Source organism: Pneumocystis jirovecii (assembly GCF_001477535.1).
Source record: "Pneumocystis jirovecii RU7 chromosome Unknown supercont1.3, whole genome shotgun sequence".
NCBI classification, from domain to species: domain Eukaryota; kingdom Fungi; phylum Ascomycota; class Pneumocystomycetes; order Pneumocystales; family Pneumocystaceae; genus Pneumocystis; species Pneumocystis jirovecii.
The window spans coordinates 510,251-535,891 of record NW_017264777.1 but is presented as its reverse complement, the minus strand read 5'-3'; the positions used below and the strand labels follow the sequence as shown (position 1 = coordinate 535,891).

Here is a 25,641-nt window from a genome sequence, read left to right as displayed (position 1 = left end):
TCTAAAAGAAACACATCTTCATTTTGATGTGAAATTTTTCAACACCCGCACGATCCTAAGCGCACATGTCCATACCTAATACGGCCTTTTTATCTTTTTTACCCACGTCTTCTATAGTATTCTCTTGTATATAATAATGAATTATACTCTTTATTTCCTACTAATTTTTGTATTTTTATTTTTCTTTTTTAAATATTAGTATATATTACTTATTTTTTTTATAAAAATGATTTATTTCTTTTTTTTTTTATAAAAATTATATTAAAAATATATTAATTTTAAAATAATTTTCTTATTAATAACTATTTAATTAAGGGAATATATTGGCTCATACCAATCTGACTTTGTTCTACGCTAATAAACAGCGCCAAGCGTACACATACTCTCCCAAATAAGGTCAGGTGGCGCATGCTTTGTCTTTGAACAGCCACTAAATATTAATTTAATTTAGGAGATATATAAGTATTAAGAAGCAAAGATAATGGTTTAATCTTCAGAAAAAACAGATTTTAAGATATTTTTATTCAGTTTATGATTAATATAAGACGGATATACTTTTTTTTGTAAATCTTTTATAAATATTTTAAACAAGTTAAAGCCACTCAACTCTTTTTGTCGGGGCATTTTTAAAATATCTCTCTAAGTGTACTAAAACGTGTCTAGTCTATCTTATTATTTTTTCCAAATATATAAAGACCTAATAGAAGGGGAGATCTTATTTTATCCAAGCTAAATAAGGAATTTAACAAAGCGCATCAGATTTAAAAACACAGAAGATTTCAAAGGCCGATACCACGGGGCCTTGTAAACACCAGTGACAGTACGTATCAGTTTGATCGAGCGTCCATTATTAAGGCAAGACGTCCGCAAAATATACGTAGGAAATATCAGCCCTGCATCAGCAAACCACAGGCTCTATATTAGCAAATCATAGGGTCGTCAGAAACTTGCGTTAGCTCACGGTTTCTTGAGTCTATACTCTAGGGCAGGTCAAAGAGACTTAGTATTAAGTCTAATATATTAAGATTGTAAGTCAGCTTGTGATTGAGAAGCACTTTGGTAGATAAGGCGAGATTTTTGAGAGAAAGAAGGGTGTGTGGGGGTACACTGTGTACGAATAGATCATTAAATTACTATGGTTTTTTATTCAGCTTGTGAGACGCTTATCTCGCAAAATATTACACCGGGGTTTCTCTCGATTAATAAGAAGAATACAGGCATGGAGAATCCTCTTTTTAAGACACGAACATTGGATTCGCTTAAATTTCCGTACCGATCGCGTTCTCTTCCTCTTAAAGGCTCGGATTCTCCACGCCAACGGATTGACGTGGCATGTCAACGATGTAGACGACGAAAAATACGTTGTTCTGGCGACCAGGGGCGTCCGGATGGGAAATGTACTCATTGTATTAAAGCAAATTATCCATGTGAGTTTGTTAGTCGAATCCATCCGCCGATCCAAATACCGCCTATTTTGATTGCAGCTTCACCACAGTCTCCAAATACTGTTGAATCGCCGCAACCGTTTATGAATACGATGTCGCAGTTTCCTGGGATGGTTTCACCTAATTTATCTAATTTTGGGTTACATGAAACCCCCTGGTCAAGCAATGATCCATCATCAGTGACGCTTACGGGTAAACATCCAGTTAATCAATCGATTTATGTTCAAGATGCATATGGAGTATCAGATGGTCCTCCTGGTCCTCCATATTCATCTCCGTTTTCCCGTACAGCACCGCCGTTGATGGGGTTGCATTCTTATTTAACAACTAAAGATCCATCAATAGATATGTGGGCATCGGAAAGTTTGTGCACACCATTGCATGACCCATCTCCATCAGTAGTGGAAAATGATATTGATTTAGGATTAGGTATTTCTGACCAATATTTAACAATGCCTCATAGTGGGTCTCTTTCAGAGATTCCATTATCCTTTGATTTACAAACGTCGCAGTTCTGGTCAAATAATGCTCTTTCTCAATTTGCATGGACTTCTGACTACAACAAAGATACATCTTTTGATTCAGTTCCTGTATTGTCAAGTTCATATGATGCATCTTCTGATTCTGCCTGGGATTCACAAAGTCCTATTACGGATTTGTTCCCGAATAATACCATTGATGTACCTTCCTTGGATGGCATGTTTTGTTTTATAAAGGATTTAAGCCCTACACCGGTCCTACAAGAAGACAATTCGTCGGTTGTATAATTTAATGTATTGTTTATTTTTTACATATATCGTTGGTATTTTAGTTTCAACAATGATCTACATTTAATCAAATTTTTTGAGGCTAGGTTTCTAAGAAAGGGTTTGTCACAATTTTGCAATTTCTTTATATTGGTTTATATTTTATTAGAGTAGAGCCATTTTTTATTCCTATATAGTAACATTTTTGAACTATTTAAGCATATATATTTTTAAAGATTATGTTTTTATTGTATATTATTTGTTTGTAAATTTTTTGATAAAAGAGTTCCTTCTATGCTGACGATTCCTCCAATCGTTTCAAGTCTTATAGATTAGTAAATAAGTTTAATGATAAGTTTAATGAAAAAGGATGGGTTATAGGATAACGTACTTTACCGTCCAAAAAGATATTTTATCACCAATTTTAACTGCTTTTTTATTTTGATCTATCCAATATCCATTTTCATTTTGTTCCACCTCTTCTTGAGACATGATTTCTTGATACATCCAAGCTTTAGGAATGGCACTTTTTGGTATTGAAGCATTAAAAAATCCACTTACTAAAAGACCTATATGTGAAGGTGATTGTAAGTTAACTATTCCTTCTTATTTTACATATTAAATATAATTATTATTTCAAAATATCTGTTTACCTAAAAAATCACCTGTCTTTGTTTTCCAAACAAGCATTTCAAATTGAACCCATGCAAAAGCAAATGGGCTTTCATGATATATCTTCGCCGTTTTATCAATAAACTCACAATTTCTATGTGCAAGCATAATTCCTTGTATATTTGGCAGATAACTTAAAATCATCGTATCAAGATAATATTCTACGCCTTTCATTGGAGAACTAGAATAAATAGGAGGAATTGAAATATAGGATTCGATTTTAAGGCAATAAAATGGATTTATTGGTACCATATCATTTTTTGTAGATTTATTCTTTAAACTTTCTTTCTTCCTCTTTTTTTTAATTTCCTGTAAAAAAGTTTTCTCTTCAATTTCATTATGTTTTCGTTTCTTAGACTTTTTATGCTCTTTTGACATTTTTTCTAATTTTTTAGAATTTTTTTATTAATTGATAAGATTCTGTACGATTAATATGATTAACTTTAGCACTTAACGTAATTCTTAAAATTATGAATATAGATAACCAAAGCTTTACTAACTCGTCAATCGTGTCAGATATAATTTCATGGATCATTTGGTGTTCTTTTCAAGAGTACTTTATTTTAATTTTTCAAAAACTTTTTTATCAAGCACGTAAACACTTTACTGGTATTAATGAACCATTACCACATTCAACAGTTTTTTTAAAAGATAAACATAAAATATCTTTTTTCTTAACTCTTTTTTATTTTATTTATAAAATACATGGAATCTATAGAAATTTTTCAGAAAATTTTTATGAAATTTTAAAAGTATCTCCATACGACTCTAAACGTAAATTAAAATCACAATTCCGAAAAATGTATTAATTATGTACTTTATCTATTTCTTATGACTTTCTAGAGTGTTGAAAGTTCATCCTGACAAAATCGTTTCTGGGAATAAAACAGAATTTATAGAATTACAGTTGATTTATCATGTTTTATTGAATGCACGTCAAAGATTTGCATATGAAAGGTTAAATTAAACAAGATAGATACTGTTATTAACTTTTTTAGATTTGGTCCATCATCAATTGAATGGTCTGATGGTGTTTCTATGTTTGAAACTCTTTTTAAAAGCATTAAATCAAGCATCCATTTTTATGGAGGAATAATACTTATTTTTTTGGTTTCAAATCTTTTTAAAATTAAACCATATAAAAAATTTGTATGTTTTATACATATATTTATATATACTATTGGAAAAAAATAACATATAATAGTGGCATTTCTATGGATTAGGTGTATGTTTTACATTAGAAATTTTGAGTCTTGTTCGCTCAAATCCTACATTTCCTTTTAATTATCTTTTTCCGAGAAAACTTCCTTTTGAATTTTTGGATGCTACGCATACTTTTATTAGAATTTTTTTATTATCATGGCCAAATATAGAAATAATTTTATTTAAGAGAAAAGAAGTTCCAGATATTTTAACAAGTTCAAAAAAAATCAACCATTTATCAACATTACTACTTAATGAAAGTACAGACCTTCTTAACATGGAATACTCTTGTTACGCTAACAAATCTATTGTAAAGGATAGAATTAAAGAAAAAATTAAAGAAGTATTATTTAAAGAGAAAATGCTATATAATGAAAACGTATTAAAAAAAAGTTAAATTTATATTATATAAATTATCATAAAAGAGCAGGTATAAAAAATAATGTTTAAAATATTATGATTTAATTAAAATAGCTTAAGGAAAAATTATCGATATAATACAATGATTTAATTTTGAATATAATAAACATATATTTTTGATGTTTAAGACCTAATAAAACATATTTATATGTATATACTAAAAAAAGGATTAAGAATTTATTGTTTTTATTGAAATATAAATTGAAAAAAAAAAGTTCTTCTAAATCAAAATATAGTTGTGTAAAGAAATAAAAATATCTGTTAAGTAATTTCTAGGTAATAGTTAAAAACATCTACATATATATCACTTATTAAAACTTTTATAAAAGATATAGTATTATTTATCTTTAATTTTGGAATCCGAAGAATAGTTAATCGTATTTTCTATATTTTATTCGATTTATTAAACATTAAAATATGCAAAAATTCAATTTTTAACATAAAAAGTTTTAAACTGGAGTTAATCCAATCAAAATTGTTTAAATATTATGAGAATACGCCTTGCAACAATTCATCCTTTGCCTCCATTTAAATGTTGGCATTTTATTCCAACTTTATCAGATTCAATAACAATTCAACATTTGATTGAAGATGTAATTGAGACATTCTCTTTAGAGGTAAAACCATGTCAACTAAGTCTTGAATTAGACGGTTTCTATTTGCCTTTAAAGGCTCCTATTTGTAAAATATTGAGGGAAAATGACTTAATTATGTATAAATCTGGTTTTTTTTTCTATAAAAAAGCTAACTACATTAATAGATTAAAACAAACTGGAGATTCGTTTAATGAGAAAAGCATTGTTCACTTTGTATCGGAAAAATATCTGTCAATACCTAACGATCATTTAGTAGAAACAAATTATAAAAACGACAATGAAGCAAAAAATGATATAGATTTGCTAAAGAATAATGAATATGTTAGCACGATCAACAATACTGTAAAACGTGATCATGATTTAGCACAAAAGATTGTACAAGGTTGTAATCTTAAGAGAAAGCTACAGTATTTAGAAAATGAAAACGAATCTATTAAAAAAAATAATTTGATTAATTTTGATACATTAGAAAATGAAATTACTTTGAATACAGGGAAAAAAATACAAATTTCTAAAAAAAAAATATCTCCAATTGAATTAAATTCACAATCTTCTGCCTCAAGTAGTTCAACAAAATCATCAACAAAATCATCATCATTATCAACATCATCAACATCAGCCACGTTGTCTTCTTTATTATCAGTCTCATCAACATCAGCCATGTCATCGTCTTTGTCATTAGCCTCGTCAACATCTGAGTCATCATCTATTTCTGAAAAAGATTCTTCTGATTCAAGTACAACATCAAGGTAGGCTTAGTATGAAATTTAAAAATATTCATTTATATACAGATCAACCTCAAAAATAAACCAGATACCTTTAGATAATAAAAATCAAAAAAGAGCACCACCTGGTCAAGGATCACTATCTACTAAAGCACGTAATATGAGGAAAAAGAGAACTAAAAAACTCCTAAGATTTAAACAACAAGGCATTCTTCCAGACTCTGCTACATTTGCAGATTTGTTACAAATAGAAGAAAGAATAAACAAAAATCAAAACAAGGATATTGAAATTAAACCACTAAAAAAATACATAAAAAATAAAAGTAAAGGATTTATTTCGAAAATAGGAAATACTCAGAATATACATATTAAATTTGATAACGATGGAAAAACAATTTTAAATAACAAAATAAATGAAAAAAATTGGGAAGATAGATGCATTGTAAAAGAAATAGAGTGCGAAATTCCAAATGTACCTATTCAGGATATTTCTATAACACCAAATAAAAATAAAGGTAAATTAATCTAACGTCTTTGATCATTTTAATCACACATAAAGAACTTTTAAATAAAACATCACCAGATAGGATGCCGCCTTTGCCTGAAAATATAGAAACACTTACTCTTCTTACTGAGCCACCACCTATAGGATCTATTGTTGCATTTAAACATCTTAGCATGAACAACAATTACGAACCTATTTTATCAGACTATAAAACAGCAATAATAATAGATAATTCACCACCAAATATTTTAAAATTGGAGCTTGCTAAACGTGACCGAAAAGAAAAAAAAATTGATCCAGAAACAGGAGAATATATTTATGGAAAGTTTGGGGTAGATACAGATATTGAACAAAATGGCCAATTAATTCTGGCTTGGGAGGATCTTGTATCGCCTGTTCTACTTCAGAAAATGTAATCATATACACTATAATATGTCGATTTTTTATGCAAATCTAAAAACATATAACATCTAGTTATATAACCAAATAAATCTGCAAGCAGACCACTTACGAGCCCTTCTGCTCTTCCTCAAATAGATTATCAGACAAAAACTATGTATTTCTTTCATTGCTATTTTCAGGTTCCAAACTAATAGTTACAGATTGATTTTTTTCGTGAAGGACCTGTTGTTCTTGAATTACTCGCTCTTTTTCGCGCTGTTTACGAACTGCTTGACGTGCCTCATCCCGAAGCACACCAGCATACATTCTCTACTTAAAATGAGATTTTTGAAATAAATATTTTACTCAAAAACATCTTTTTCCACTTGTTGAATATAATGAACAGTACCAATAGTAATAAGTGTTGCTGTTGTTGTTGCAAAAAATATCATTTTTGCAAGTTTAGACATAGATATTTTGAAAATAATTCCTAATAAACTTATCAAAGGATTCTTATATAAAAATCTATTAAGTTTATTTAAAAGATTAACTGATAAAATTCAGACAGTAGTTGATATGGCAACGGTCGTTTTGATGGAACTAAATGAATATTAAAACGTAATAAAACGTAATAAAATATAATAAAATATTGATAAATTGACGAGAAAAATGGTAAAAATACAAAGATTTTTAAATAAAATTTAACAATTCTTTAAAGTCAGTTCAAAGTTCGTCTGGTATCCAAACATTATTGGAGGTTTTTTTCAGAATTATATATAGTTTAAAGTTAAATTATTTAGGTAGAAAAAGAATCACAAAAAATCGTTGAAAAAGCGAGAGAATGTATATAAAATATTCACGTATTCTTTCAATATGAATAACTTCTGTAAGGCAGGGCTCAAGGGCTAAAAAATGCTCGTTTAGAAGCTCAAGCGGTGATAGAGGAATATAGATTACAAAAAGAAGATGCATTTGAAACATACAAAAAAGAAGTAGGAGCTAGTACTAAATACTTGATTTATTTTTAATGGATTAATTTAATAGCTTACTGGGTCTAATATAAAGCAAGAAGAAATTTTTGATAAAATGGTTGAAGAAAAATTAGAAAAAATTAGACAACAGGCTGCTAGTGCTAAGGAAGAGACGGTAAAAAAGTATATTTTTCTTTGTTTTATTCTTTAATTAATTTTTAATCAGAATAACTGAGCTGCTTACGACAGTTGATTTAAAAATGTATACCAACATAGATTCTGAAATACTTCGAGATCAATCCATAGAAAATAACATATAAAAATACTGATATAGCAATCAATTAGAAGATATATACATTTTATACATTATTGACTTTTATTTTTTATAACTATTATTAATTGTTTTCATAATCATATTTGATATTTAATGATTGAGGAAAAACGTTTGTCTTTAATATTCCAGTTAACATTTTTAATCTATTTTTTCCAATATTAAACTACATATGACACTTTTAGATGTATTACGGACACGTACTGTCCGTGACTTTGTCTTAACATTATCGTACACTATTAACTTCCATACAATCCGTTAAATGATTAAATAATAAACTAATATGGTTATATATATATATATACATATATATATATGTTCTTACTTGTGTATATGTAACAAAAGGAAATGTCTTTAAAAGGCTATTTTCTTGTGAACTATATTTTACAACGATCTTTAGGAGTACATGGCAATCAGTATCCAACAATTCCATATCTTAAGGTAGATGTGAATACAATTGATACACCGAACAAGGCTCTTAGAAGAGAAATATTGCTTGGAACTATTTCTTCATGGCCTTTTTATCTTGTTTCTGTACCAAAAAACAGACAGAATATACCATCTTTTGCGCATCTTTTTGAAAATGAAATATTTTTTGAAAATATAGAAAATGAGAACCAATATTCAAGAGATATAGTCTCAGAAGAGGCTAGGAATGAATCAGATATTCATTTATGGTCTCTTTCCCTCGACCGTCCAGTCCAATTGAAGTTTAAAATTACATTTGGTCCTCTTTCCATTAGTGATATGCCTATTGTCTCACTAACTACCATCTGGGATGTTAAAAAGCAAACACTAGTACAAGTTCTCCTAAGAAAGCATTTATGGATTTCAGAAGAGGTAGAGTCGATGGGCGGTGGATGGATAGAAGTAAGACAAGTACGTTTTGGGGATTTTTATGAAGTTACAGATATGAAGTCAATGGCTGTTCCAGCAGGAGAAGAAAGCATTTACAATAATGCATGTTTTTCATACTTAAAATATGGATTAATACCTGTTTTGACCAATACACGGCTTATTTTTTTTCCATATTATATGAATAATTGGAATAATCAGGTAATATATCGAATAAACGATTCATTTTCCTCAAAAATTAATCTTAAAAGATATTATCAGAGGACAGGATGTGGCCTTTACCATCATCATTCGAACTTGAAATATGGTCAAACAATTCTGCTCAAGAACCGTCACCTATTGTTTTTGAATTAGATCTCTATATTGAGAAATTATTAGAAAATACTAATCAAGGGACTTCTGGAGTATATCTTAACTATTTTGATACGGAATTTATAACATCCTATAAAAGAAAAATAGACAATTCCCCCACATTAGGTTTTGAAGGAGTTACTATTATGGCAGGAGGACTTGGGAAAACAGTTCTAATCATAGTGCAGCTTCAAATCATACCATGGGAAAGAAGCGTTATTCCTTTTCATACAAAAATATGGACATTGAAAAATCCTGTACACAGACCTATTAAAGTTATTCAAGCAGGTTTTTCATTCATTCTAGGAAAGAAGCATCAAAAACATGATTGTTGTCAATATTGTATTAATAATCAATATAAGTTAATGAGTTCCTATCAAAATGATGGTTTAAACTATTCAAGTCTCGATGAACTTTATTGTGAAGAACTAGGTATTTGTCTTATAAATAAAGAATGGCGTTAAAATAAGTATATATTTATGTTTTTTTGTTATCTCATTAATTCAACATATTGCTTATTTCTGCATTTCGATCGTTGATCATATATGCGTAATAATATTAATATCAAAAACTAAAATTAAAGATTTGCTCAATATTTATTGTTAAATTTGTCGCAGAGGTTAATTAATTTCTGAGTAGAAAGAGTATTTAAGTCTATATATGTTTTTTAAGAAAATTTCTGAGGTTTATTAGAAGAAAACTAAAGCTATCACATGTCTTCGATAAAATGTTGCTGTAAAACATCATATTGTGATAATATTAAGGAAAATGAACTTCTATTTAATAATCTTAAGAAAGAAATTCAAACTTCATTAGGTACTAAGTTTCTTTTGTAATTTTTTTAGTAATTTAAATATAGAACTGAGTCAATATTTGTTATCAGAATGCAAAACATATACAGAGAATGCAGAATATAGAGAAAAGCTGCTTAAGCTAAAAATATTACGTTTGAAAGTTAAAAAAAGTCAATTAGAAGCATTATTATTATCTTTTGAGAAAAGGAATAAAGAATTAGAAGAGGAAACATATAGGATTAACGAAAAAAATAAACAGATTCTGAGTGTAATATTTTTATTTTTTAGAAGTATTTTAATTAATTTATAAGAATATGGAATGCTTAAACAAGTCATTATCTGCCTCTGAATCTTACATTCAAAGTCTTTCTGATGCATTGGAAACAACAAAATTAGAACTAGAACGTATTCGTTTTTCTATTTATCATAAGCAGACTTATGAAAAAAAAATAAGCATAATAGAGGCAGAAAAAAGTGTACTGGAAAAGGAATTAGAACAATCTTTAAAAATAGGGATGTTTTTTAAAGAAAAATGGACACAATCAGAACAATTGATTAAAATATTAAAAATGTATATAGATAAGGATAAATTAGGAATAACAGAAGAAAAGGATCAAGTTCTAGTTGACAAATTAAAAAATTGTTCAGAAATTAAGACGATAAGTATCAATTCTATAATGTCATTGCTTACTACAGAAAAACCATACTTAGTATCATTTGTTAAAGAATTAATTATAAAAAATTCATTACTTAAAAAAGCTTTTATGGAACATTGTACTGATCTATTTACAACTCAGGATAAAATAATTTATTTGCAACAAATTTTATGCCAACAATTTAATAATGCGGATTCTTTAGTTAATAATTCGTTCAATTTATACGATATGGTATATAAATTATCTCATGAATATAACAGTGATCACTTATTTTTAAAAAAAAATAATACTTCAAACTATTTTTTAAATAAAAATACAAAAATATTCTCAAAGTTTACTAAAGAAAATGAGCAAATATATTCATTGAAACCTTTTAATAAAATAAAGGGAAGATCAGAACCTTACTCTATTAATACTTCATTTGCACAAATAAAATTTAAAAAATTAGATTTTAATGATTCAAAAATTATTAGATCATCATCAGCACCAAGTATATTATTATCTTCTAATTCTTTACAGTCTCAGAATGTTTTGAATAATATTTCTGAAAAATCACAGTATATAGCTCAAAATATTATGTTTAGCTCTTCAGACTCAATTCTTATAAATAATAAAATACGACATTCTTGTTCTTTAGATTTTTACAAGGATAATTTATGTTATAAAAAATATAATGAACTTAATTCTAAAACGCCTATTTATTCAGATATAACTTGTGAATCATTTTTTAAATATGCTATAAACAAAAAACTATTATATGAAATCAAAAAGTCATCAGATTTTCATGATTCTTTTCTTTTAAAAAAGCTTTGGTTATCTTTTAGAAATTTTTCTCTGCCTACTCAATTCATTAGTCCAATAATATCTACTTTTACAACAGTTCCTACAGAATCTTCTATTTTCCTAAATAATAATACAAGAAGTATATTAACAAACTCTTTTTTAAAATCTACTATTATTGATAAACATTTTTTAACTAATAATTCGAAAAAAAAGAAACATAGTATTAAATTATGGAAAAATAAGATTAACAATAAGGATAAAAGTATATGGAATTCTATTTTTAATAAATGGTCAAGATTAATTCATGTAAAATATCCGTCAACAAGTATTTCAGCAGATAATGCAGATTTGATAGCGGTTAAAAGTTAGTTTTGTATTATAATAAGTTATTTTTATGTTATAGTTCGATTATTATATATAATCAAATATTTTTTTAAAAAAGCTTTATATATCTCTAGTGCCCACAATTGTTTCATATTTTGATTTTTCATCATCTGTATTTATATTTATTTTTGAATGATCTATAGCTGTCAATGTAATGCATTGATGATGTGTTTCCCATCGGGTCATAGTTATAGTAATTTCTTTAATTTTTGCTGTTATAAACGATTGCTTCTATAAAAAAATGAATATATTAGAATTTGTAACATTGATAAAAAAGACAACATACTTTTTCTAAATTATTTTTGGCTGTTTTATTCGTAATTAAAATGTCCATAAGAGCTAAAGATACTACTTGTTTAGAATATAAATATAAAACAAATAACCAAGTAAAATACACCATCCGCATGTTTATTTATTCCAATACTTTTTAAGTAATGTTATAATAAACAACCATCTTATATTTCTTTTATGCATTAAACATTTTATCACATAAATGATTTATAGTAATTATGCAAATTTTTAATAGCATAAAGATATAATTTAACAATATATTTAAAAAATAAATAGAAAATATAATTGATAACTATTATAAATAATAGACTAAAAACACATTTAGCAAGAAAAGTATTTATTCAAATACATATAATTACAATTTTATGTTATTTATCGACGTTAAAAACTAAGCAAAAAATAAACAAAACAACATAAACAAAAAAATAAGTATATTCTAAATTATTTAAATTTGATTCTTTTTATATTATATTCTTTTAGTTTTTAATTTAATTATAAATAAAAAAATATTCATATATAATATTGTTTAAAAAAATTAAATTTCTAATATAAAAAATGTTAATTAATGCAATTCATGCATTTTTAAAATTGAAATATATTACTGTGTATGAATAGAAATAAATAATCAATAATAATAATAATATAATAATTTAGAATGGAGTTATTTTTATTTTTGATAAATAAAACCTATTTGAATTTTAAAAGAAAATACTTATTAAATTATAGACTATCTTCATATAAACAAGAATATTAACATTTTAAAGTTAAATCTTATCAATTTTTATTCTAAAATAAAAAATTTTGTTTATAACATATTCAAAAATAAATTTCAATCAACACTTTTTTAATATTTAAATTTATCTAAAGATGTTTTTATTTCTAATATTTTAAATAAATAATTTACATTGTTTTTAATATTAAAATACCTTAAAATATAAATCTGTTTGATATTAAAATATAATTATTTATAAATATATTTTTATCTATATTTCAAATTAATACAAATAAAATGTTAAACTAAGAATATATTCTAAATATTTTTTTTATCTGTTTAATTAATATATTCAACAATAAAAAAGCTATATTTGACCATAATCAAAATAGTCTATTTCCCTAGAATCAATATTATTATTTAATAAAATTTACATATAAACTCAATTATAATATTAATAATACTTAATCAGTACATATTTCTAATACATTACAAGTGAATTAATAGTATAATTAATGATCTATAAATACACGTGAAGCCTTATCTATTCCACTAAGATGCCTAAAGATTTTTTGAAATTTTATAGGCATGCATCTCAACACTGGAAGCACTGAACAGTATAACGGTGTATATATCTCTGTACTCAAATTATTTATTATTGCTTTAATTATTTTTTCAGAAACATATATAGGATCAAGTATAGGAGCTAATAATCGAGAAGGAGTTTCAACATCTTGAAACAAAGGTGTATTCAATTGTCCTGGTACTACAAGTGTTGTTTGAATATTAAAATTTGAATAAAAAAGTTCATATTTTAAAGATTCATGAAAAGAGACTAATGCCGCCTTAGAAGCACAATAAGCAGCTAAAAATTAATAAGTATATATAAATAAAAAGTATATTTATACAAAGATTAGTTACTCCAATAAATGAAAGTGATGATGCTATTGTAACAATATGTCCTTCATTTTCTTGTTTCATTCCAGGTAAAAACATTTTAACCATATTAAAATGCGATATAAAATTAACATCAATCACCCTAAAATTTAATAATAAAAACAAATAAAAATAATATAAACCTTCTAAATTTTTCAAAAGACATCGTTTCAATTGGTTCTGCATCAAGTATAGCAGCACTATTAATAAGTATCGTAGGTGTTCCATACTTTAGTATATTAGTAAAATCATTTTTAAAAGTGTAGCAAACATGTTTTTTAATTTCTGAATAAATTTTTTCAAAATTTGTAATACAAGTAATATCGCATTGGTAATAGTGACAAAAGGCTTAAAAAATAAATATCAATTATATAAAAAAGACTTTTTTACAATTTGATATTTTTTTTTTAACAACGACATCAATAATAATAACGATTACTCCAAGTTGACTTAAAATTGAAGATAACTCATGTCCAAGACCAGAGGCTCCTATAATGTTATCCGTTGGCTTAAAAATATAGATTTCGTATTTAAAACCTCCTATAACAACTGCAATTTTTCCATGCAATTTTTTCGTTGACATAAATGTTTTAGATATGTATGTATAATAAACAAAACAAACAATCATTAATATACCAATAAATAAATGCAAATTCATGAAAAAAATATGTGTATAATTAACCAAAAGAAGCAACCAATCTTCGTTACTTGAGTACATTAGTGATACAAAAAAGTCCGATTGGTTTCATCGATAATAAAAAATATCTTTTCTAATCCAATGTATTATTTCACCATATAAACATGTCCCCAATTGAAAACATATAAGATAACTCAAAATAAAAAAATATACCAACACATCAAAACAATATGCCAATATATAAAAAAATATTTTAATGTATGAACTTTTTCAAAAAAAAATTATTCCTTTTTCTTTTTTTTTGAAAGCTTTTCTGGATATTTAGAAGCTGATTCTACTCGTTTCTTGTCTTTTTTCTGCATTAAACGATTTTGCTCGCTTGCCCAATATTCCTGTCGAAACATTTCCCAACCTTCACAAAAGCTTCGGTCAAACCCCTTGCTTAGAAGAACAAGTCTAACACCACCCTCACCATAATCCGGTCTTGCTAACATCCTGTGTGGCAAAAGCCGAAGTAAACGTGACTTTATTGTGCGATTTGGCACAATTTTAAGATTATATGGACGTAAACATTTGTTTGTATATGGAATAAATTTAAGCGGCAACATTAACGTCTTGCTATATAACCCTGAAAGATAAAACAATAAAAGTGTGATTACTCCTGCCAAAAGACAAAGCCGATATAACAAAGAAACATAATAGTACTAAACGACCCATCAAACATGTCCATTCCATCATAACATTCGTACATTAGAAGGTACAATAAAAACTCCGTAAAAAAAGTACACAATCCATGATAAAAGCCATAAAAAAAACACTTCTTTTATTAATCAAATTCACAAAAATCTAAAATAATTTACTTGAATATTTCCGTCGACGAAGATATAAAGAAATATATTCTTGTCGTAATGATTCTTCAAACATAAGGAGATTGTGGTATATAAAAAGCACAGATTTCTCATTTTCCGACCCCGAAAACTCGATATCTGTCATGATTGATATTTCTCTGTCTGTGGCTTATCATACGTGATTGTCGAAATAATTATATAACGCAAGAGGGAAAGAAATGAAAAAATACAAAAAAAAAAGAAAAAAAAACATTATTTCATTTTAACTAAGTAGTTAAAGGGACTCAATAATAGCTTGAGTATATTTTTGTGTGGAGGCCTAGAAATATAAATAAATAAATAAAAGTAAAGAAAGAGAACCTGTCCTCCAAGATCTTGTGTAGAAATCTTTTTATTTGCAAGAACATCAAATATAGCCTTTTCTATTTTTTCAGCATGTTTGTAGAGTGACATATGACGTAGCATCATGATAGAAGAAAAAAGAAGAGCAGTAGGATTCGCTTTGTTCTGCCCAGCAATATCAGGAGCGGATCCATGGACACTTAGTGTATTAATAATGTTAAAAAAAACGACAAAGTAAACATACGCTTCGAAAATGCTTGCATTGATACCAATATTTGCACTTGGCGTTAAGCCAAGACCACCGACAAGTCCAGAACACATGTCGCTTAGAATATCTAGCAAAAATAAATATTAATTGGGCAAAAATATAAAGAATATGACCTCCATAAAGATTAGGCATAACCATAACTCTGTCCTTATATGGTTTAGGATTTGAAACAATTTTTAAACAAGAATTATCAAGGAGCTCTGTCTCAAAAACAATATCAGGATATTCTTTTGAAATATCATGTGCTGTCTTAACAAAAAGACCATCTGAGATTTTCCTTTAAATATAAGGACTATAGTTTTTATATGTGCATCTCTTACATAATCGAAGCTTTATGAACAGCAGTTACTTTTTTTCTTCCAATATTCCGTGCATATTCAAAGGCAAATCGTAAGACCTTCTCACATGCACTTCTAGTTATAAGCTTAATTGACTGGAAAACACCATCGACCACCATGTGTTCAATACCCGAATATTCACCTTCTGTATTTTCTCGAATTAACACAATATCAACATCATCATATGCAGTTTTGCATCCTGAAATGGAACGACAAGGCCTTACATTCGCAAAAAGTGAGCTAGTTTGCATAAGTATGTAAAAAGGGTTAAATTATTAGTTACAAAGTACGCCGAAGTGTGAGATTGAGAGATACATGGCCTTTTCCTATCTAAAAGACTTTAATTCCGTTTCAATTTAAATGAAAATAACTCACTGGAGTAGCAAGGGGACCTTTCAATGCCACTGTATTCTTATTGATTGATTTAATTGCCCGTTCAGGAATCATTGTTTTACCTATCAAAATGTTGTTTAAAAAAATCTAATATTACATTTTTCTCTTCACCATCAACCAAAATTGGTGTTACATCTACTTCTTCCCACTGTATAGGAACCTTTTCGAGGATCAATAACATTATTTTACATTAATCATCTCTACCTTTGCTGCCTTAAAAATATCTTTAACACTAGACGCGATTTCGGGTCCAATCCCATCGCCTGGTATTAAGGTTACAGTATATATACCAGAGCAATCTGGTTTTCCAGAATATGTCCCCATAACTGTATTTTTTGTACCATAAAATCGAATTTTCTAATTTATTCAATAATCTTTTTGTTTAAAAAATATAACTACCTTTGAAAAAGATGGAAAAAGATATTTCTGAAATAAAACGTTTCTAATAATTTTCGTAGTTTTCATGATGTTTTAACTAATTTTCTAATTATAAACACTTTAAAATAGAATTTTTCAAGATTTAGACGTTAAAAGCCTTTTATTAAAAGATTGTCTATCGAAATCTGATTTGATATTTTAGTGTCTTGAGAACAGTCATCAAAAAAATATTATAAAATGTATAAAAACAATAAAAAACTATATATTACAAATAGATGAAATGTTTGATTTAAACAAAAAATAAGATTATTGCATTTTTAATCATTTGATTATACTTTTTTTTAATACTTTTTTTTGAAAAAAAAAATGGAAACCCATTACATTAATAACAAAATAAATATTTTAAAAGTATTATATAATAATTATAACATATTTCTTTCTTTAACTTTAATCTTTCTTTTTTATACGTATCGACACTCGTTTTTAAAAAAACATTTTTTCAAATACATAAAAAATATATGTTTTTTATGTTAAGTTTTAAATCATTTTATAATGGGTTTTGTAGATAAAACAGATACAGAAATCCTTAAATATTATTCTTTATCGACTTTGTATCCATCAGAATGGGTAGATTTACCAAAGTATGATGAAAAAGAAAAAAGAAAAAAGATTCTAAGTAATTTAGTGAATCAATTGTATGTGATTCAGAATTGCTAGATGAAGATTGCCCGGATCCTTTAGGAATGGGAGATTCTGTTTTTAAGTTCGTTTTTTTTCAAAAAAAAATAAAAAAAGAATTAATAATTAAATATAGGTTGGCTGAACAAAATGGCACAACGGTTCCTGATTCAATAGAATTACGTATACATACATAAAAAATAAACGTTTTATTCTTAAAAAGATAGGATCTAAATATCTCGTTTCATCGAAAACATTTAATCCAACCTTATTTTTAAGAGACATTCATTCAAACGATCGGTACTCAGAATTGTTATCTGGATTAAGATGGTTAAAACAATCAATTGAGAAAAGATCAGATGCATTAAAAATGCTTGTTGAAAGCAATTTTAGTAGATTTGTAAAAGCAAAAACGACAATTGATTTTATTTGTCGAGGAATGAAGCAAAATTCATTAAATCAAGAAGGAGATTATGGGATTCTAAAACTAAAATCAAGCATTAATGGTTATTATTATTAGTCATATGTTTTTTTTTCTAAATTATTATTAGACGCAACCACAAAAGCAACACAAATATTCGAGCCAATTATAGAAAATCGAACAAAAGGATATCGTTTACTATCTACTCTTTCTATTTTAGAGAACTACAGATACTATTTTAATCTTCCATCAATGATGCTGGATTATATTGAAAAGGTTTTTTTTTTTTGTTTTTTATAAAATCTAAAATTTAAAAGAATGATCATGCAATGCTAATACGTGAATATTACAGATGCAAAGATGCATTTGAGGAAGAACAAAAAGCTGTTGAAGGTTCAGCTGATATTATTGAATCTCAGAAACCTAAAGTTTTTGAACGAATTTGGAAAGAAGTACAAAAAATTATTGAAGATTATAAAAAAAATATTTTTGAGCAGTTTTCGACATATAAAACAATAGAGGAACAGCACAAGCTAATATGGTAGTATTTATTCAAAAAAATATGTACTAATTTCTATTTATAGTATACTCTTAGAATTAGGTACAACTGAAAATCCGATTCTTTATGCTCTTAAATGTCAAAATTCTCGGCTTATAGAAAGTTTAGAACAAGAATTTAAGGAGGAACGTGCTAAAGTTGAAGGTATTTTTTTAAATTTATATTATTTATAATGATGATGTATGAAGCTGCTCGTCAACAATTAGCTAAATTATCTCCTCCAACTGATAAACAAATAATATATCTACTGAAAAAGCCATTAAGAAAGTACCAACTATCTGATGCATGGGAAGTGTCGCCAGATGCTGGAATGTGGGATTTACTCGAAAAAATGATTAAACATATATTTATTCATAAATTTCATGAATTTAAAAGTTATCTTGAAATTGTATGTAAAGTTTCCCAGGGAAATTTATTAAAGGTAGATAATATTTTTTAATAATTATTTATATTAAATTTTTCAGAACTTTCCTTCAGGTCGAAACAATGAATCTAGACATCATCTTATATTTTCACCAGATGAAGTTTTTTCTATAAAAAAATCCGCAGAGCAACTAGTTTTTACACTTTCATCCCTTGTTATAGGATTTTTTACTTCATTTCCATCAAAAGAGGCTCCATCAAATACTCATTCTTTATCTACTGATGATAATTCGTTAAAATCAAATAATCCTTCAGACTCCAACAATGAACATGTTTCATTTTCATTTATGCCTCCATATTCCGATTGTTTGACTGTCTGCTTTTGGCTAAATAAACTACTAAATATAATTATTAACTCTTCATTGGGCATTCTTAAATTAAATATTTCAGAAGAAATTAATAAAAGCTTGCAGAAAATGATTAACAGTTCACGAGAAATGTTTGTTGAAGCTATTAATGTTGCATGGAATGCAGGTATTAAATTCGATATTAAATTTATTTGTTATTTAAAATAGATTCTTTTCATTTTTATTTACTCGAAGATTGGGTAAAATCAAGTGAGAACCCTAATATAACGAGTTATCCAAAAGCGTTATATGCTTATGAATCTTCTATTATTTCAAAAATAAATGAACTTTTATATATTGAAAGAAATTCTAAATTAAATACCGTGGATTTAATAGTATGTTTTTCATTTTTTTAATGTTAGTTAATGTTTTAGATTCCACCTTCTATTAAAACCATATCTTCAATCAAAACTCAATTTTTGAAATCATTATATATTGCTTTAGAAGGACTAATAAAAAAAGTTTATCTTAATATTGATCAAATGAGTTTAAAAAATACAACTTATGAATTTGAGTCAAATTTTATAAATGAAATAGATACAAATGATATAGTATAATTTTGTATATATTGTTAATATAACTAAAAAATATAGGATACCCGGATTCTTTTTACTTTAAGCAATTTTTCTCAATTACAAAATAATATTATTGCTATATTATTAAGACAGTTTGAAACACTGTATTCGATATCTTTAGAAGATGAATCAAAGGAAAGTTATTATTTTCCTAATTATACACTTTTTTGATTAATATTGTAGAATTTATACAGTGCACTAGTTCAACTTAATCAGCGTTTATTTCATGATTATATTAAAACGAAATCTGAATCTATTTCTCAGATTGTGAGAAATGGAATACATGGATCTTCTTGTATTTGGTTGTCTGATGATCCTCCATATGGTAAGCCTTTTTTTATAATGCGTTTTTAGTAATGTTATAGCAATTCAACCATACGTGTTCAATTCTATATTATCTTTACTCGTAGTTCACTCTCAGATCTCCAATATTACAATGAACCTAATTTTTCCTATTTTAACTAATTTAGTAAAATCACTTTCTCAAGCTTTATATGAATCATTTCAAAAAATTGATCGTTTTGGTATAGGAGGAATGCTCCAGGTTATTGTTGAAGTAGAATTTATTAAACAAGTTTTGGAAACATTTATTGATGAAGAAACTTTTAAAATATTTGGGATGATATACACTCATTTAGAAGAAGCATATCACCATAATGATAATCAGGAAGTTTTGCAAAAAGAACTTGAGAAAACGAAAAATATATTAATTAATTATAGAAAAATTACACAAGTGCAATATTGTTGTTTCAAAGATGTACAAGATATAACTAGAACATATTTTTAATTATATTTACAATAATATATCGAATTTATACATTCAATTTATATTTTTTAATTTTAACCCTATCTATCAATGCTTTTAATCTACTATTATAAATATAACGTTTTCTAACTTATAACAAATTATTAATGATGAAATTTAATTATTATTTTCCATCTTTTTTCATTACTCAATCGAAATTTAATCGAAAAAATCAAAAAATGTTAACCAAGTTAGATATTAAATAAGAACTATTATAAAATTAAATGGATTCTGAAAATAAAAAAAAACACAGGCCTCGGCAATCAGGCTCAAAAGCTGCAAAAAAAAGTGCTAAAAAACATGGAAAACTAAGTCAACATAATGTTAAAGTAAATGAACTGTTTATATATGTACTATTATTAATGTTTAAGGCTTTTATTTCAACTTCTTGGAAGAAATCTGATCGCCTTGCAAGAAGAAGTGCAGATGTATACTTTTTTTCGTTAAAATTTATATATTTTAACAGAAATATGATAGGTTGCTCAAAGGAGATTACATGTTCCTATGGTAGATCGTACTCCTGAAGCTTTACCTCCAATTATTGTATCAGTTGTTGGACCTCCTGGTGTAAATGGCTTTTTTTTTGTTAAAAAGAATTGATAATATTAGACGGGTAAAACTACGTTAATTAAGTCATTAGTTAGGAAATTCTCAAGACATACACTTAATGAAATTAATGGGCCTATTACATGTGTCTCCGGTTTTTTATAAACCTTTAATATTTATTCTCTAATTTATATAAGGAAAAAAGCGTCGTTTGACATTTATCGAATGTCCTAATGATCTTAATAGTATGATTGATATAGCCAAAGTATCTGATTTAGTTCTTCTACTTGTTGACGGGAATTTTGGGTTTGAAATGGAAACTATGGAATTTTTAAATATTTTGATACCTCATGGATTTCCTAAAATTATGGGAGTTCTTACACATCTTGATCTTTTTAAAAAACCAGAAGCACTTCGATCTGCAAAAAAGCGGCTTAAGCGGAGATTTTGGACAGAAATATATCAAGGGGCAAAACTTTTTTATCTTTCTGGTATAATCAATGGGCGTTATCCAGATAGAGAAATTTTAAATTTGGCAAGATTTATTTCTGTTATTAAATTTCGTCCTTTAATATGGAAAAATACGCACCCCTATTTTCTTGTAGATAGGATGGAAGATATAACAGATCCTCAAAAAGTTCATGAAGAACCAATGTGTAATCGTATTATAGTTCTTTACGGTTATTTAAAAGGAACCAATCTTCCTGCTGTGGATGCTCGTATACATATACCAGGTGTAGGTGATTTTACTGCATCTGAAATTGATTCACTTCCAGATCCTTGTCCACTTCAGCAAAAAACTCGTACTCTAAGTGAAAAACAAAAATTAATATATGCACCTATGTCCGATATTAGTGGTGTCATATTTGATAAAGATGCTGTTTATATTGATATACCTACTGATGATTTTTCCAAAAAAAACACAGAAGTACAATCTTTAGGTGAAAAGATGATTATGGAATTACAAAAACCGGATTATAATCTTGGTGAAAATTATTTAAAAAACGATTTTCAAATTTTCCATAATGGGAAAGAAATAAAGTGTAATTCTAGTTATAATAATACAGGAAGAAAGCAAATGAGATCTCCAAATATGATAAATGATTATTATGATTCTGAAAACTATAAAGATAGTAAAGAGATTGATAAATATAATTTAAAAGAATATCAAGAATCAGATGTTAGTTCTAGATCTAAAGTAGATTTAGATTCTAGTGATGATATGATAGTAGAAGACGAGATATTACAAAAAGATATAGTTTCTGAATCAGAAAAAGCTGAAATTAGTGAGAATCACTCTGTAGAAATTACTAATGATGATAATTTATCAGAGTATTCAGACTCAAATAATTTAATAGAAGACTTTGATGATGAGTATCTTGGAATGTCTTCAAAATGGAAAGAAAATATAGAAAAAAAAGCTATAAATATGTTTGAATCAAAAAGAAACCTTTTAGACTTAGGAAAATTAATTTATACAAAAATAGAATATACGCCAAAACAGATAATAGATATTTTAGAAGGAAGAAATGTATCAAATGATAGTAATCATTTAAACTCTATTCTTCAAAATGGGGATTTAGGGAACAATTCGGATATTTTAAAAGTTTTAAGATATGATGAAAATGAAAACCAAGAATATTTAGAAAGATCTAAAGTTCCAATTGATATATTTGCACTTAAGTATTGGGAAAATGAAGAAAATTTAGAATCATTAAAACAGCGCTTTATTACAGGAAGTCTTATAAGTGATAATATTAATGAATCACAATTAACAGAAGATGAGAATCTTTATGGAGATTTTATAGATTTAGAAAATCGCCAAGAAAACGAGGATAAAATAGCATCATCTAATGAGTATACAAGTATAGATCTTCAAAAAGAAAGGGAAATTAATTTTAAAAAAAAAGAACTAGAACTTCGTTTTGAAGAAGAAGATAATGAAGGCGATAGTGATTCTGACGAAAAAATGAATTGGCTTGAACAACAAAAACTAAAAATTTCAAAACAACTTAAAATTAATCAAGAAGAATATGAAGGACTAGAATTATCAAGTAGAATAAAAATTGAAGGCTATAGGGCAGGTTTGTATATAAGATTACTTATATCTGACATGCCATGTGAATTCGTTCAAAATTTTAACCCAAAATTTCCTATTATTGTTGGCGGTTTATTGCCTGCTGAAGAGCAGTTTGGATTTCTAAAAACTCGTATTAAAAAACATCGTTGGCATAAAAAGATTTTAAAGACAAATGATCCTTTAATATTTAGTTTAGGATGGAGAAGATTTCAGTCTTTACCTATATATTATACTTCTGACTCTAGAGTAAGAAATAGAATGCTGAAATATACTCCAGAACATATGCATTGTTTTGCTGCATTTTATGGTCCATTCATGAATCCAAACACAGGATTTGTGGCGGTTCAATCAGTTAGTGCTGATAGTATAAAATCTGGTATCTTTAGAATTGCTGCAAGTGGTGTTGTGCTTGATAATGATCAAACTACTCAAATTGTAAAAAAACTTAAACTTATTGGAATTCCTTATAAAATTTTTAAAAATACGGCATTTATAAAAGATATGTTTAATTCTTCTCTGGAAGTTGCAAAATTCGAAGGTGCCAGTATACGGACTGTATCAGGAATTCGTGGACAAATTAAAAAAGCAGTGCCTAAGCATGAAGGTCATTGCAGATGCACGTTTGAAGATAAAATTCTTATGAGTGGTATTTTTATTTTTATTTTTTATTTTCAAATATTAATTTTTTCAAGATATTGTTTTTTTAAGAGCATGGTATCCTGTTAAACCTAGAAAATACTATAATCCAGTTACATCATTATTAATAGAAGATAAATCTTCATGGAAAGGAATGCGACTTACAGGAGAGATTAGGAGAAAATTAAATATAAAAACACCTTTACATATTAATTCTCAATATCGTAAAATAGAAAGACCTACTAGGCATTTTAATCCTTTACATATCCCAAAAACATTAGCAAAATCTCTTCCTTATGCATCAAAACAACGAACTATGAAACCGCAGCGCAAAAAGACATATCTTCAAAAAAGAGCAGTTGTTTTGAGTACAGAAGAAAGAAGAATAAGAGATCTTATGCAAAAATTAATGACACTTCGTAATGAAAAAATAAAGAAGAGAAAAGAAAAACAAGAAGAAAGGCGTAAGACCTTTAGAAAGAAAATGGAAAAAGAAGAGCTTATTAAAAAAGAAAAAGAAAAAATTCGTGGAAAATTGGTCTTTCAAAAAGAAGAAAAAAGACGAACAAGTGAAAAAAATAATCGTATGCATGGGGCAAAGAAGCAAAAAAATAAAACAAAGCAATAATTTATTCATAACTTGTATATTTATTTAAAAAAAATCATTTATAGTCGAATCAAAAAATCAAGAATCTGTAACGATAATCTAAGTATTTTTCAGAATTTGTATTAAATATTAGAAAAAGAATCTTTATAAAAAATATTTTAATACTTTTTAAATACTTAATATTTTTCGTGAGAATATAACAAATATTTCTATAGAACAAATAAACACATTGACCGGTTTAATTAATAATAAAGTAATGGCATTAAATTGTTCAGAGAATCTATTTGTTCCTATATCTTTCAATAGATATAAAGAGTCAACATCTGAAAAAGGTAGTATTTCAACAGCAAATACAAAACTTTTAGGATGCAAAAATGCAATATCGAAAAATATAAATCTTGTATATCTAAAGTCTTTCATTTAGACAAGCTGATTCTTTTAGATATCTTCAAGGTTAAGGAAAAGACTTAGGTATTCTTTAATTAAACTCGAAAATGGCTGGATATCCAATTCTTTAGATCAAGTTGAAAATTTGTATTTTAATCGTCATCATTCAGTAAACATAAAACAAATTAAAAACAAAATAGATCTTGGAAAAGAATCAAATGTAACTGCAAAAAGGACTTTCAGATCATTGTTAAATCCCATAATTCCTTCTACTTATGAATCATTTTGGGCAATTTATCCTCCATTTTCACTTCAACATTCAAAAGTTTGTTCTTTGAAAGAAAAAACTAGTTCTAATATTGAAATACATAAAATTTAAATAAATGATAATTTATTCTATATATTGTAATTTATTTGTAATTTTCAAATCATAAACTAAATTTAAACGTATCTTTATTTTTTTTGATATTTTAGTTTAAATAATATTTTTTAACAAGAAAAATAGAACAATCTTCTAAAGGCCATCTTCATTATAATCTATTTTTCTATTTCAAATTGCTTTTTTTTTCTCTTTCATTTTTAACTAATAAAACCGCAATATTCTTTCGGACTCGTT

General features: G+C 26.8%; 16 protein-coding genes across 16 annotated transcripts; 9 read left to right on the top strand and 7 right to left on the bottom strand.

The window, feature by feature from the left end:
- Nucleotides 1-98: 98 nt before the first annotated feature.
- T551_00871 (uncharacterized protein) lies at nt 99-624 on the bottom strand (the record flags this gene model as incomplete). Its single annotated transcript, XM_018373135.1, has 5 exons — nt 99-183; nt 210-237; nt 335-430; nt 556-569; nt 590-624. 5 exons carry the CDS (start codon nt 622-624, stop codon nt 99-101), a joined length of 258 nt encoding a protein of 85 aa, XP_018230881.1.
- A 511-nt stretch (nt 625-1,135) lies between these two features.
- On the top strand, nt 1,136-2,212 carry T551_00870 (uncharacterized protein; the record flags this gene model as incomplete). The annotated part of the gene is made up of 1 exon (XM_018373134.1): nt 1,136-2,212. The coding sequence occupies one exon, from the start codon at nt 1,136-1,138 to the stop codon at nt 2,210-2,212; it is 1,077 nt and encodes a 358-aa protein (XP_018230880.1).
- A 224-nt stretch (nt 2,213-2,436) lies between these two features.
- On the bottom strand, nt 2,437-3,241 carry T551_00869 (DNA-directed RNA polymerase I subunit RPA43; the record flags this gene model as incomplete). The annotated part of the gene is made up of 3 exons (XM_018373133.1): nt 2,437-2,515; nt 2,583-2,796; nt 2,845-3,241. The coding sequence occupies 3 exons, from the start codon at nt 3,239-3,241 to the stop codon at nt 2,437-2,439; spliced, it is 690 nt and encodes a 229-aa protein (XP_018230879.1).
- A 92-nt stretch (nt 3,242-3,333) lies between these two features.
- Nucleotides 3,334-4,463, top strand: T551_00868 (uncharacterized protein; the record flags this gene model as incomplete). The annotated part of the gene is made up of 4 exons (XM_018373132.1): nt 3,334-3,665; nt 3,707-3,820; nt 3,862-4,012; nt 4,068-4,463. 4 exons carry the CDS (start codon nt 3,334-3,336, stop codon nt 4,461-4,463), a joined length of 993 nt encoding a protein of 330 aa, XP_018230878.1.
- A 511-nt stretch (nt 4,464-4,974) lies between these two features.
- Nucleotides 4,975-6,728, top strand: T551_00867 (uncharacterized protein; the record flags this gene model as incomplete). Its single annotated transcript, XM_018373131.1, has 4 exons — nt 4,975-5,198; nt 5,247-5,831; nt 5,874-6,322; nt 6,367-6,728. 4 exons carry the CDS (start codon nt 4,975-4,977, stop codon nt 6,726-6,728), a joined length of 1,620 nt encoding a protein of 539 aa, XP_018230877.1.
- A 136-nt stretch (nt 6,729-6,864) lies between these two features.
- On the bottom strand, nt 6,865-7,163 carry T551_00866 (uncharacterized protein; the record flags this gene model as incomplete). The annotated part of the gene is made up of 2 exons (XM_018373130.1): nt 6,865-7,023; nt 7,068-7,163. 2 exons carry the CDS (start codon nt 7,161-7,163, stop codon nt 6,865-6,867), a joined length of 255 nt encoding a protein of 84 aa, XP_018230876.1.
- A 199-nt stretch (nt 7,164-7,362) lies between these two features.
- On the top strand, nt 7,363-7,984 carry T551_00865 (V-type ATPase, G subunit; the record flags this gene model as incomplete). Its single annotated transcript, XM_018373129.1, has 6 exons — nt 7,363-7,365; nt 7,412-7,450; nt 7,494-7,536; nt 7,585-7,685; nt 7,738-7,847; nt 7,891-7,984. The coding sequence occupies 6 exons, from the start codon at nt 7,363-7,365 to the stop codon at nt 7,982-7,984; spliced, it is 390 nt and encodes a 129-aa protein (XP_018230875.1).
- Nucleotides 7,985-8,343: 359 nt separating this feature from the next.
- On the top strand, nt 8,344-9,665 carry T551_00864 (uncharacterized protein; the record flags this gene model as incomplete). The annotated part of the gene is made up of 2 exons (XM_018373128.1): nt 8,344-9,051; nt 9,102-9,665. The coding sequence occupies 2 exons, from the start codon at nt 8,344-8,346 to the stop codon at nt 9,663-9,665; spliced, it is 1,272 nt and encodes a 423-aa protein (XP_018230874.1).
- A 249-nt stretch (nt 9,666-9,914) lies between these two features.
- T551_00863 (uncharacterized protein) lies at nt 9,915-11,803 on the top strand (the record flags this gene model as incomplete). Its single annotated transcript, XM_018373127.1, has 3 exons — nt 9,915-10,017; nt 10,061-10,263; nt 10,307-11,803. 3 exons carry the CDS (start codon nt 9,915-9,917, stop codon nt 11,801-11,803), a joined length of 1,803 nt encoding a protein of 600 aa, XP_018230873.1.
- A 75-nt stretch (nt 11,804-11,878) lies between these two features.
- Nucleotides 11,879-12,218, bottom strand: T551_00862 (uncharacterized protein; the record flags this gene model as incomplete). Its single annotated transcript, XM_018373126.1, has 2 exons — nt 11,879-12,049; nt 12,105-12,218. 2 exons carry the CDS (start codon nt 12,216-12,218, stop codon nt 11,879-11,881), a joined length of 285 nt encoding a protein of 94 aa, XP_018230872.1.
- Nucleotides 12,219-13,333: 1,115 nt separating this feature from the next.
- T551_00861 (uncharacterized protein) lies at nt 13,334-14,399 on the bottom strand (the record flags this gene model as incomplete). Its single annotated transcript, XM_018373125.1, has 5 exons — nt 14,148-14,399; nt 14,029-14,105; nt 13,901-13,986; nt 13,730-13,860; nt 13,334-13,686 (listed from the first exon to the last, which is right to left on the bottom strand). Exons 1-5 carry the CDS (start codon nt 14,383-14,385, stop codon nt 13,334-13,336), a joined length of 885 nt encoding a protein of 294 aa, XP_018230871.1. The 5' UTR covers nt 14,386-14,399.
- A 276-nt stretch (nt 14,400-14,675) lies between these two features.
- On the bottom strand, nt 14,676-15,387 carry T551_00860 (uncharacterized protein; the record flags this gene model as incomplete). The annotated part of the gene is made up of 3 exons (XM_018373124.1): nt 14,676-15,098; nt 15,144-15,214; nt 15,255-15,387. The coding sequence occupies 3 exons, from the start codon at nt 15,385-15,387 to the stop codon at nt 14,676-14,678; spliced, it is 627 nt and encodes a 208-aa protein (XP_018230870.1).
- A 129-nt stretch (nt 15,388-15,516) lies between these two features.
- Nucleotides 15,517-17,048, bottom strand: T551_00859 (isocitrate dehydrogenase, NAD-dependent; the record flags this gene model as incomplete). The annotated part of the gene is made up of 10 exons (XM_018373123.1): nt 15,517-15,561; nt 15,603-15,783; nt 15,829-15,919; nt 15,966-16,129; nt 16,173-16,430; nt 16,474-16,520; nt 16,566-16,645; nt 16,695-16,743; nt 16,788-16,940; nt 16,983-17,048. The coding sequence occupies 10 exons, from the start codon at nt 17,046-17,048 to the stop codon at nt 15,517-15,519; spliced, it is 1,134 nt and encodes a 377-aa protein (XP_018230869.1).
- Nucleotides 17,049-17,513: 465 nt separating this feature from the next.
- Nucleotides 17,514-20,751, top strand: T551_00858 (uncharacterized protein; the record flags this gene model as incomplete). The annotated part of the gene is made up of 14 exons (XM_018373122.1): nt 17,514-17,602; nt 17,647-17,724; nt 17,776-17,822; nt 17,867-18,145; nt 18,191-18,336; nt 18,378-18,601; nt 18,645-18,763; nt 18,808-19,040; nt 19,084-19,516; nt 19,558-19,724; nt 19,764-19,940; nt 19,983-20,103; nt 20,167-20,289; nt 20,330-20,751. 14 exons carry the CDS (start codon nt 17,514-17,516, stop codon nt 20,749-20,751), a joined length of 2,658 nt encoding a protein of 885 aa, XP_018230868.1.
- Nucleotides 20,752-20,993: 242 nt separating this feature from the next.
- Nucleotides 20,994-24,659, top strand: T551_00857 (arf-GAP with GTPase, ANK repeat and PH domain-containing protein 9; the record flags this gene model as incomplete). Its single annotated transcript, XM_018373121.1, has 6 exons — nt 20,994-21,098; nt 21,141-21,197; nt 21,247-21,336; nt 21,379-21,469; nt 21,513-24,041; nt 24,088-24,659. The coding sequence occupies 6 exons, from the start codon at nt 20,994-20,996 to the stop codon at nt 24,657-24,659; spliced, it is 3,444 nt and encodes a 1,147-aa protein (XP_018230867.1).
- Nucleotides 24,660-24,894: 235 nt separating this feature from the next.
- T551_00856 (uncharacterized protein) lies at nt 24,895-25,404 on the top strand (the record flags this gene model as incomplete). Its single annotated transcript, XM_018373120.1, has 2 exons — nt 24,895-25,038; nt 25,081-25,404. 2 exons carry the CDS (start codon nt 24,895-24,897, stop codon nt 25,402-25,404), a joined length of 468 nt encoding a protein of 155 aa, XP_018230866.1.
- Between the last annotated feature and the right edge of the window lie 237 nt (nt 25,405-25,641).